This window comes from Electrophorus electricus, chromosome 23 (genome assembly GCF_013358815.1).
Source record: "Electrophorus electricus isolate fEleEle1 chromosome 23, fEleEle1.pri, whole genome shotgun sequence".
Lineage (NCBI taxonomy): Eukaryota > Metazoa > Chordata > Actinopteri > Gymnotiformes > Gymnotidae > Electrophorus > Electrophorus electricus.
In genome coordinates, this window is record NC_049557.1 from 7,052,755 (window position 1) to 7,064,652 (window position 11,898).

At 40.5% G+C, this 11,898-nt stretch overlaps 2 protein-coding genes across 3 annotated transcripts in view; both read left to right on the forward strand.

Annotated features, from left to right (window-relative positions):
* Positions 1–265: 265 nt before the first annotated feature.
* rhoab (ras homolog gene family, member Ab) lies at positions 266–6,333 on the forward strand. Of its 2 annotated transcripts, none has more exons than XM_027007585.2 (5): positions 266–372; positions 2,712–2,869; positions 3,997–4,117; positions 4,757–4,887; positions 5,482–6,333. In XM_027007585.2, exons 2-5 carry the CDS (start codon positions 2,714–2,716, stop codon positions 5,653–5,655), a joined length of 582 nt encoding a protein of 193 aa, XP_026863386.1. In that variant the 5' UTR covers positions 266–372; positions 2,712–2,713; the 3' UTR covers positions 5,656–6,333. The 2 variants fall into 2 exon arrangements, with proteins under 2 accessions (XP_026863386.1, XP_026863387.1); XM_027007586.2 differs by lacking the exon at positions 266–372 and adding an exon at positions 383–480.
* Positions 6,334–9,956: 3,623 nt separating this feature from the next.
* The window catches only part of sema3h (sema domain, immunoglobulin domain (Ig), short basic domain, secreted, (semaphorin) 3H), a 19,821-nt gene continuing 17,879 nt past the window's right edge, over positions 9,957–11,898 (forward strand). Inside the window, exon 1 of the mRNA XM_027007646.2 lies at positions 9,957–10,538. Within this exon, the coding sequence (XP_026863447.2) occupies positions 10,439–10,538 (100 nt within the window). The 5' untranslated portion in view covers positions 9,957–10,438. The remainder of the gene's footprint in view (positions 10,539–11,898) is intronic.

Genomic DNA, 11,898 nt, shown 5'->3' on the forward strand with positions numbered 1-11,898 from the left:
CAACAATGTTAACGGTGAAACCAAAATTATATTCCTAATTGAATGTGTTACAGTATGACGTGCTGCCACAGATAGACAACTTTTGAACTTCGCTCATCCCAGAACACAGTAGGTGTTGTCAGTCCTTTATCCAGTGTCCATACCTTACGTAAACTCTAAACTGTCCATACTATAAATACAGGATAAATAAAGCAATCCCCGCCCCGCGTGCCCGCGCAGGCGTGGCTCATAAACGTGCCCGCCATCCCTTCCCCCACGAGTGCCCGCCCTCTGCGCGTACTCGTACGCAATTCATTGTATCTGGCAGAAGAGGCTAGTGTCGGCGAAGGAACGCAACTGCTGGAAAACAGCTTATAGGAATTTAAGATTCAAGTAAGATCACTTAATATTTGAATTTATGACAATTAGTATCTGTCATAAACTTTACTAATTGGATTTGACATTGGATGGCTGATTTGAACTTCTGATTTCGGAACTGTGGTAAGACGACTTCTCAGCAAGTGCGACCGCAATAGCTTGCCTTAGTTCCCAGCTGAGGCTAGCTAATGTTAGTTTGGTTCATTGTTGTCTGTTGTAGGGCTTGCTGACTAGTCCATTGTGGGTAAAGTTGCAGATGTATAATAGACAATTATCTCGTACATTTTGGAAAGTATATGGAACTCATTTGAATGCTTTAGGGAGATGGACGTATTAACTTTAAATCGCACAAAACATTGCCGGTTAAGTCATTTCGCTTGTTAGCTAACTAGCTATTTAGCTTAGATAAATAAAATAATCGCCTACCTGGGCCTGTACGATGTAAGTTAGTCAAATCATGCGGAGAGTCTGTTTTGTGACACTTGGACGACTATTTAGATAACTAGTTAGCCAGTTAATAAAGTAAATTGGTAAATCTCTTATCTAACCTAGATCTTGTTACTTAGCTAGCTAGCGATTAGCTAACCTAGCTATGTATGGATGTGTCTGTAGTGCGGCAAAATGTTGTCTTCAAACATTTTATATATATATATATTTATTCATTTATATATATATATATATATATATATATATATATATATATATACACAATCTGTGCGCATATAGATGTTTTGACATTACAGCGAGCTATTTAAACATGAAGGAAGGCTGTGTTCACGTATGTAGATTCGTTAGCTACTGTACGCTGCTCCTCTATGCAGTGAACAAACTAACCTAACCCTAGCTAACCTTATCCGTCGCTTGTTCAAATCAAATAGTATGGGATCTATTTAGACATTGAACAACCAGGTCGACTTAACGACATCTTTTAACATTAAATAAATATAGATTATTGTAGTATGATATAGAATAAAGGCGAGACTGGACGGTCGTATACATTCTAAAGATAAATCTTGTGCTTACAGGGTGAAATGTAGCTAGCTATCTTAGTATTGCCTTTGGTGGCGTGGGGACCAGCTCACGGAGCTGAGATGCTGTATTAGCTACCTTAACCAGTATCTTTATTACTAACCAATTCCTTGTAATTATTGACTATTACACCAGCATGTAAAGGTGTAGTTTGTTCGCAAGTGATATAGGGCCGATCCGGCGCGGTTTGTACAGCCATCTGTTGCTTCCTTGACGCCATCTTAACCCGAAGGAGTTGAAGGACCTCCGAGTATGTTGGGCTTTTTTATGGTTGTTGGGGGTGGGGGTGTTTTGTGGGGTTTTTTGTTTTAAAATGTTTTCAGTTTTACTTCTGAGCCCACAGTTTATGTAGAGCGTGTTTAAATACGAAATGAACAAAAAATCAAGTACTCTCAGACCTGGTAGTGTTACTGTTTGGTGTTACTTTATTAGGTCCTGCCAAACTGAGTCTTTTGGTTTCCAGGGCTGTTATTAAAGACTTCTTTTATTAAATATTTACTTTTATAACATTTAGCAGACACTTTTGTGCAAAGTGAGACTGACTACAGCTTGAGCATTTGAAGGTTCGGGGCATTGCACATAGACCCGCCAGTGTTAGCTTGGTAGCAGTGGGACTTGAACCAGCAGCTTTGAGTACTACTCTAATACCTTACCTGATGAGCTGCCTGTTTAGTAGCGTCTTTGAGCACATGATGGCACACATGCTTAATAGTGTGCTGTCTGTTTTGGAATCATGCCTTTAGGTGTGTGATATACAGTTAGGAAATTTAAGTTGTGAACTTGATGGAACTTTTGTCTATTTATAAATAAGGAAACCTCAAATTCTATTTGAGATCCACATTGGTTCATGTAAACAATTTTTGAGAGTGTCGTGCAGGTGTTTATTAATGGCTTGTGCAGGTGTTTATTAATAGCTTATGTAAGTGTGCTTATTTCTAGGTCTTATATGTAGACACTGTATGGTAGACACTTGGTAAGGATATCTTATGTTATTGTAATTAAAGATGTTTGAAATCCTTGCATGTCATCATTTACTGTACTAATGACCAGGGATAAAGAGACTATGGTAATTGTTTGTAAGGCCACCTTTTGAAAGTGTGATGTGTTGTGTAGAGATTCCATGGAGGAGGCCATTGTGTGTGATTGACACCCTTCACCGCAGGGTACCAGTAGGTCTGTGCATAAGCGGCTCTGACAAATGGATGCGTGTGTTTGGAACCATAGCAACTATCCCCTGCTGAGAGGATGCTGCAGATTGTGTCTCTAATGTGTGTGTGTGTGTGTGTGTGTGTGTGTGTGTGTGTGTGTGTGTGTGTGCTTTGCAGGCATGGCAGCAATCCGTAAGAAGCTGGTAATAGTGGGAGATGGAGCGTGTGGTAAAACCTGTTTGCTTATTGTCTTCAGTAAAGACCAGTTCCCTGAAGTCTACGTACCCACCGTGTTTGAGAACTATGTGGCAGACATTGAAGTGGATAGCAAACAGGTGAATACACATTCACACATTGACTTAATCTAACTTGACTTGATGCCACAAAATGTACTCATTATGCATGCAGTGCACATACACATAAGCATGCACACTCTAGCTGTATGAATATTCGCCATAGCCCCACTATAAATGTGCATTCTTTTTTGGGGGGGGGGGTTGTCAAGGACGTGCGTGTGTACTTGCGCGTGTACTGATTTTATACACCTGTTGCATTCAGTAAAGCAAAGAAATTGGTAATTATTGATATATGATGCATATAAAGTAATATCAGCTTAATCATTTTGTGTGTCAAGTTTCAAGGTATAAGCAGCTGGTGATTATAACTAACTGTTAGTAAAGCAATGCTGGAAAGGTAATTAAAAATGTCAAGGGTTTTTTTTTTTCAGCAACGTAGTACAGGTATAACACAAAATAAGGGTGACCTAATTGCCTACGATCCTGTTGGCCTAACCCTTACAAATGAATAAATATCACCATATGTTTGTTGCCCATATGATACTTATTTAGCTACATTTCCCCAAACATCCAGTTACAGTAAACTGGAGCATGCTAGCCAGTTGACTTGTTGTTTACCCATCAGCATTAACAAGATGGGTCTGCTTCATGATGGCTTCCATGTTAGCTGTTGTGTAGCTCTTAAAGGTAGTAGAACAATATGCCTCTGATGGAATTGTAGTCTGGAGAGATATAAATCTAAGCATGTATGTGGAGTTGTTTGAGCTTTCTGTGCCTACAATGTTAAAAAAATTGGGACTCAAAAAATTGGTTTTCTGACCCTCAAACCCAGTTTAACTGGCTACTGATGCTTCTCCTGTCCACTAGAGCACTTTGATTTAAGCTTATTTTGAGTTCCACTGCCCTGGTTCAACATCTCTATTTAGAGTGATGTCCTTATTGCTTCTCCAGCATGACTCTCTGAAGGGTGATGCCAATTTAAAATAGATTCCTGTGAGTTTGGACCAAATATCCCATCAATGTAGATCAGCCTGTCATACTTCATTTACTTATGATTTGTCATTTGACTATGCTTCAAGAGTTGATTGTAAATTGTCTTTTCATAAGTGTATTTCATTGTAAGTGTTTCTAGTGGTTCCATTTGTGCCGACTGATTTGTGTTTCAGGTGGAGCTTGCACTTTGGGATACTGCAGGCCAGGAAGACTACGATAGGCTCCGCCCCCTTTCCTACCCAGACACAGATGTCATTCTCATGTGCTTCTCCATTGACAGTCCAGACAGTTTAGGTGCCTTTCTCTCTTTTTTCCCCCACATTAAATTAAGTATATACAGTTGAAGTGTTTTACTTGAACTCACTTTTCTCACAGTCCTCGGTTTAATTTCATAAGGAAAACGCCCTACTGCCAGCACAGCTGCAGTTTTTCCTCTGCCTCTGAATATCTGAGTAGCCCAATGACCGTCTCTGTGCTGTTTAGGGTTTGCTTTGTTTGCTGCAGCATTACGATTAGTAAGCTGGACACAGCCCAGTGACCTTTCTCAGTGTGTGCCTTAGTAATAGAGCTCCACACAGTGATTTAGGGTGCCAGGCAATGTCATGAGAAAAGTAATGGTTATTTTGGATCTCAGTTTTCCATATGATTATTTGTCTTTCATCTACATACACTTAAGATTAAAAGTGTCAAAAGATATTTTTGCAAACCATATTAAAATGGATGGCATAATGAACCATTACAATGAATGAAATTAGTCAACAACCAAACTGCTTTTCTCTATTTCAAATACATTTGAGCTTCTTGTTTTTTTTCTTCATTGCGCTATGTGGTAATTTACTTAAGGCTCAACAGACCAGTGTCATTTCAGAGCTAATGCTTTTTAGAACTAGTCTGCATCTAACCTTTAACCTCTGGTGACCTCTGTCTGTGCAGAAAACATTCCAGAAAAGTGGACCCCTGAAGTCAAGCACTTCTGCCCAAATGTACCCATCATCCTCGTGGGCAACAAGAAAGACCTACGCAATGATGAGCATACACGCAGAGAGCTAGCCAAGATGAAACAGGTCAGCATCACATGCACTTTGAACTCTCTGGAAGAGCACGCTTGATTGAATTCCTTCCCGGCCACACAAGCTCTCACAAACAAGCACTCTCTGTGCTGATAGATTTAACATCCGTTCCACAATTGCAGCCTGTAATTTTGTAGTCCCTATTGCTCTTGTGAAGGTCTTTATGACTTTCCTAGATGATTGTTTGATCCCAAGAGCTACCTTAACTTCATTTTGGATTAAATAATAGCATTTGTTCTTAACTGTTCTGGAATTATAGTTTGTTAATGAGTATGTTCTGAAAGTAAGTTGTGGTATAAAGAGCCAAAACGATTTGTCCTACTTACAATGCTTTCCCTGCATGTTATGATAGTAGGGTGTCAATAAAAACAGTTTAAAAAACATTATAGGGTACATTTTAATTTCAGCTATTATTTTATAGTGTGCGAATACTGAAATGCATGTGAAAAATTTAAAACTTGGCATGTATCAGTTAAATACCAGTGTGTCTGATTCACTAAAGCAACTAACAGCAGAATGCTACCAAATGTAGGTTCTTGCCTGGTTTGTCTGCTGATATTGTATATGTTTAAACCTGTTATGCAATAGGAACCAGTAAAAGCTGAAGAAGGAAGGGACATGGCCAATCGGATTGGAGCTTTTGGCTACATGGAGTGCTCTGCGAAGACAAAGGATGGCGTGCGGGAAGTATTTGAAATGGCCACCAGGGCGGCACTGCAAGCCCGAAGGGGCAAAAAGAACAGCAAATGCCTTTTGCTGTGAGCATACAGCACTGGACTCAAACCTCAGAAAGAGGTGCAGAGAAGTGTGTAGGAGCACGCTTGTTCCTCAGACTCACCAACCGCTTTGGAAGAAAGAGAGAAAATCTCAGAACATTAGTTTTCATTTAGTTTAATTTTATTTTTTAATTGTTCATTTAGTCATAAATGTTTTATCAGTATTTAAGAAAAATGCAGAGGACATTGATTTATCTGCTTTGTTGTTTTTATGATGCTTTACTTTAGTTTTGTGTTATTAAAGCCACTCCCATCGCTGCCAAATGCTGTCATGTGACTTAAGCTGCCAATTATTATTATTATTATTATTATTACTTTTAAACCACCATGAAACAGGGCTGAAAAAGTAAATATGATTTGTAATATCTTAAGTCATTTTTATGGATTGTTTTAGACTGGGAATATTAAAAAAAACATTCAAAAGTAGAAAGAATGGGAAGGGGATAGATATGTATACATACATGTGTATATACAAGCGTGTGTTAACGTGTGTACACGGTCATGACTGGAACTGCATTTGTAAACAATACTTGGTAATCTTATGTAATAAAATACTTTCTATAAGGAACAGCACTGTTTGGTCTAAAATTGTATAACTGAAGTTTGTACAATATTTAAAAGTTTATTTGGTCAAATAAAGTTCATTTGACGTCAGTAAAATGTACATTATATTGCAGATTGAGTTTGGGTTTCTTTTTTTGCAGACAGGTTTTTAGCATAAAACAAAATTGAGTTATGCTATTCAAGGCGTTTTTATTTTGGCAAGATCTTGAAATATAGAAATACTGACTCTACAGGGTTGAGTATATGTAATAGTTTTTTGAGGTTTTTTAAATTAACAAGTAGCTAGTGTTTTTATGTAGTCGTTTTTCTTCGGTTTTGTAGTGAGAAAAGTGATTTACTGGTAAGCATATTATTTTAGATCATGGGTTGGAAAATATGCATTTGGTTCAAGAGTGGATAAGAACTAACCAGTCAACTATCGGAGAAAGTCTGATTGCCTGCGAATATGTTCACCTAACTATACCTTTAGCAAAAGAACGTTCCTTAGTACTCCTTAGTACTCGTTCTGCTTGCTGTGTTTTTGTTCACTTACATCATCTGACACAAGGCAGATCACGCTATATTATGATTCAGCTAGCGCACTTTAAGCAGTCAACTCAGAGCAGTGAAAAAAAAATGCACTTCAGGAAGGAAGGAACTCGTCACGCTGCCCCCAGCCCAGCACGGACTGTCTGAAAAGCGGTTCGCGCTCTCCACATCTGTCTTTTTCGAGCGAGACAGCGCCGACGCCCTTTTTCCTCCTCTTCTCGCTCTTTCGCTGGGCGTCTCGATCTTCCCCCGTTCCGGCGGCGTAGTGCGGCTCGCCGCGGCGAAACTCCGGCCTTTTATACGCGGCTATTTTTAGCTACAGAGTGAGACTATTTTTAACCAATGAGCTCATCGTTCTCCAGCTCCGCCAATGAGAAGCGAGAGGTGAGCACGTGTATGAGCCACAGCGAGGGAACGAGCCGCGCGGGCGGAGCACAGACGCACAGCTGATAGAAACGCGCCGGGCGGCCGGGAGCGCGCGACACTCTGATCAACGTCACGGATTTTCCTTCACCAGCAGACAGACAAGCATTTCCTTCCTGATAATGTTAAACATAACTTTCGTTTGGTTAAGTTTGTAATCTGCACACACACACACACACACACACACACAAAAAAACTGCATGGGCATCACTGTACATAACTGATGTTAAGAGGCGAGACGTTTTAAATGTTTCTAGACCATTTGCACATTTGATAGGCTGTCTAATAATTCTTCTTGCCACACATATTTGTAATGTTTTGTTGTGCATTTTGTTTTGGGGCAGGGTTGCAAAGCAAGTCTTTACAACAAATGTTTGTTGCTGGCATATATTTATTTACTTGTGCTCATATAATCTATACATAGTTATACAGAGAGCATTTAAAATAAGCCCGCTTAAACTGTTATAACAACTTTGTGCAGCTGACGAGCGCTCGCTGCATAGTTTATCCTGAAGCGGCACCTGGCGGTTGAGAAATGTTAAAATAAATGTTATAATAAGCTAAGTTATACCAGAGCTGCTCCAGTCGGACACTGTCCCGTTTTTTTTAATAATTCGCGCAGATGTACATTGTAATTGAGTATATGGTGAATAGTAAAATTACTATATATTAAGCCTGTGAGTTTAGCATATGTTTTGCCTTTTCCTATACTGAGTTCATTCGAAAAACGAAAGAAAGAAAGATAGAAAGAAAAGGAAAGAAAGAAGGGTCTTTTTAGAGGGGTATATTAAAAAGGAGTTCACGTTCCGCTTACATACTTTCACCACCAGGGGGCATCCTCAGACATCTAAATAACCCTGTATTTGCTGTCCTCCCCGTATTGGGACTTGGATATGACTGCTTGAATATATTTCTCACAGGACAGTTTTCCTTTCCCTCTCAAGTAAATACTTGGGTTTTTGGCACTCGGCCCACCACTAAACGGCCTTTTTCTAACCTGCCCATAATGCAGAGGAAAAGAGGTCTGATACACAGTGATTTGCCAGTTCAACCGTGTATTAACATGAAACACTTCCTTTGGCCTTCAGAACAGCATGAGTGTGGATTTCTGTGCTGGATGCACTGTGTACAAATGTTGCACCATGTAGAAATGACCCCACTGCACAGTTGCTGCCGATTGGAAACTGCCATCATTTCTCTTTCCACCTCATCCCAGGGTTCAAATTTGGGATCTGTGCTGGCCACTGAAGCAATGAAAACTCACTGTCATGTTCCTGGAACAAGTCAGCAATGACACGTGCCGGAATTATTGTGTGTGCATCTGACTCCAAATTGTAGCCATGAAGGGATTAACCTGGTGAGCAGCGATGTTCAGATACACTCTGCGCTATCCAGATGTGCTTTAGGTATCAGGAGCCCTAAAATGTCCAAGAAAGCATTCCACATATAATCACACTACCTCCCCAGCCTGTACGGTGGACCTCAAACAGGGCGGAGCTTAACGAAATCAAACTGGGATATTGTAAAATTCTAAAATTCCAATTCTTCTTTGTCCACTTGTGGCATGCTTTCTTGCTCTTCACTGGCACTGTCAGCACCTTAGGTGCTCTTTTGCTGTTGTAGCCCATTCAAGACAAGTGGTAGAATTAGACGTTTCTGCAGACCAGTGGTGAATTTGGATGTAATGTGTTCGTTGTGGCTCCTCTGTTTGCTTGCACGCAAACATTTGGCTCCAGTGCATGTTTTCCTGCATGGGATCATAGATCACTGGTAGTGCTTGGCTTTTTGCAACCTTGTCAGCGAACCCTTGAAACAGTTAAAGAAGCCATTGGGTAGATGCTAAACATGGCAAAAGTGCTACTTGTTTCATTAATTCCAGTGCTCAACTTAGCACTAACTGATGATACAGTGTGACCTGTGTACAGTGTGTTTGTGAGGGTGTACCTAATAACCTAATACCTAATTCAGTGTGTTTGACCCAATGTCACCCAACTGTCAATTGTTCAGCTGGTGTTAAAAATGTCAACTTTTGGGCCTGGACTGGATAAAGGTCATTAAAAAGACCACAGTGCTGGAGTTCCTGTAGAACTACACGCTCATGCTCTGTTCTGGCTGAAAACATTAGAGGGCAATGTGGTCATAGGTGTCTGACTGCGGTGCATTGCTGGAAGCTTAATGATGCTGAAAGGCGCTCTTGCTCTATAAGCCTGTCTCTCTGACTCACTAAAATGGCCAGAGATGTAGATTAGCATTATTTCTGGATAGATTTTAACTCAGGATTTGGTCCACAGCACTCTGTTTCTTTTTCTCTGCCAGACTCTGTCTCAGAATCAATTCATGAACCACACTAGTTCTGTCTGTGACCCACTGGTGATTGTTAATCTCTAACTTCTAATCTCTCTGGTGCATGCTAATCTTTCTCTATTTCTTTGGCAGTGTATTTCGCCTTTTGTGCCTGAATCTGGTGTACGACTTTGTGTGTCTGGGGCAGGGAGTGAGTCTTGTGTACTCAGCTCCTAAGCACATGTGCAACTGAGATAAGAGTGGAGCAAAAATTAGAAATGATTTAGAGACCTACTCAGTGAGGAAAGAGTCAGAGCGAAAGAGGGAGGAAAAGAGAGAGTGACAGGGAGACCGAGAAGGAGAGAGAAAGTGGAACGCGGATTGAGATGGAAGGCACACAACAACTGTCCTATCCCCGTTTTAATATCCCACTCTGACGAGGGAGAGAGGCGTGGAACAGTGCCCTCCTCCTTTACAGAAGACTGTGTGGAAGTCAAGAGAAGGGGGAAGGCTCAGAGGATAGGGAGAGACAGAAAGGAGACAGAGGGAGAAACATCAGCTGCGAACAGAATAAAACGCAACCGTGAATTCAACAAAACACAAAGGGAAGAGCAAGAGTGATAGACAGAGAGAGAGAGAGAGAGAGAGAGAGAGAGAGAGAGAGAGAGAGAGAGAGAGAGAAAGAGGCAGCACTAATTGCAGCACTTGATACTGTTAGACAGATATAAAGAAGAGAGTGAGTAGAAGGGGCAAGTGAAAGGCAGAGGGACCAAGAGGAGACGCTGGTGGCCGGAATATTAAACCAGGCTGGATTATATTTCACTGCACTGTGGAGAGACACACAGAGGCAGCAGGAAATGTGTGATGCAAACCTGCCTAACTGTGTGCATTAGCAGTAGAGTGCATATAAGTGTTTAGGCTGTGTGAGTTCTAAAGTGTGCGCAGTGTGTGAGTGAGTGTGTGTAACAGCCATGAGGAGGATATTTTTTAGCGTTTTTCTGTTGCTCCTGGCTACTACTTTACTGGGAGCATGGAAACCATCTAAACCCAGACTCCAGTTCACATTTTCAGGTAAGATACATTAGACACACATGCGCGCACGCATACACACCCACCCACACGCACACATATATACACACAGGCATGCTTAATTCTCTCTCTCTCTCTCTCTCTCTCTCTCTCTCTCTCTCGATCTCACTACATCTCTACATGCATAATTGTTGGAAGCTTTTCCATTGTGTTATGTCATGCATTTGCTTTCGTTACTGCAGACTGGAGTCTCTTTATTGTTTGTACACCTGTGTATTTATGTGTGTGTGTGTGTGTGTGTGTGTGTGTGTGTGTGTGTGTGTGTGTGTGTGACTGCATGTTCATGTGAGTTAGAGAAAGAAAGCGACAGTAAGAAAGAGATTGTCTCATTAGTACAAATAACTTTAGACCTGAAAGTACTCATTACTTAATTATCCTTCCCATTCAGTTCATGTGAGTCTGGGATAAATGTTAGAATTACTGATTATTAATAATTATGAATGCTAATTATTTATTGATTACTGATTACTGATTATTACTTATTAATATCCTGGTCATTTTGGATAATGACATCTGGTAGTTTATGTTATGCCACACATACACACACATGCACACACACGCACACAAACACACACATACATGAAGGCACATGCCCAAAACACTCACTCACACTGACTCGCTTTAGCACTAATGTTCTCATTATCAGTAATAATCCAGCAGCACATGGTCTTTATTCATGGTATCCATCCTGCTTTGTACCTCTGATGCATGAGCATATTTCCTAGACTAAGCCTAACAACTCAATCACACCATCAATGGAAATTACCCATCCAAAAACTGTAATGTACAGCTCTCTGGCTTCCAACAGCTAAATTATTTTTGGTCAAATAATAATAGTGCTTTGATTGGCTAGAGTTTAATTATTGATTACTCCGAATGATCAGAGTGCCCTTCATCATTAATCACTGATTTTAATAATAGATTAGATTCCTCAAGTTACAGTTAATAATAGATTTGATTTGTCAGATGGTTAATGATAAAAAGTTTAATTGGTGAGCTGGGTAATGGTAGATTGAATTGGCCAGAGTGCTATGAAAAATAGATGTGATTAGTTAGCTGCTCAGTGCATGCTGTTTGGATGAACTACTGATCATACTGCACTGTAGAATGCCTGAGCAGACTCAGAGAGCTTCAAGCACTGCAACCAGCAGATGAACAATTTGCTGGCATGAGACTGCAGAAAAAGTCCGCCATCCAACTTTTACTGCCAATATGGCAAGTTAGGAACTGGGTGCCTAACAGCACGATCCATCCTTGCACTGCTAGGCAAGCGTAACGTCAGGGAAAGGGACCAGAGCAGTAATGACACTGCTGACACTAATTATTTTGTGTAAAAGCACAA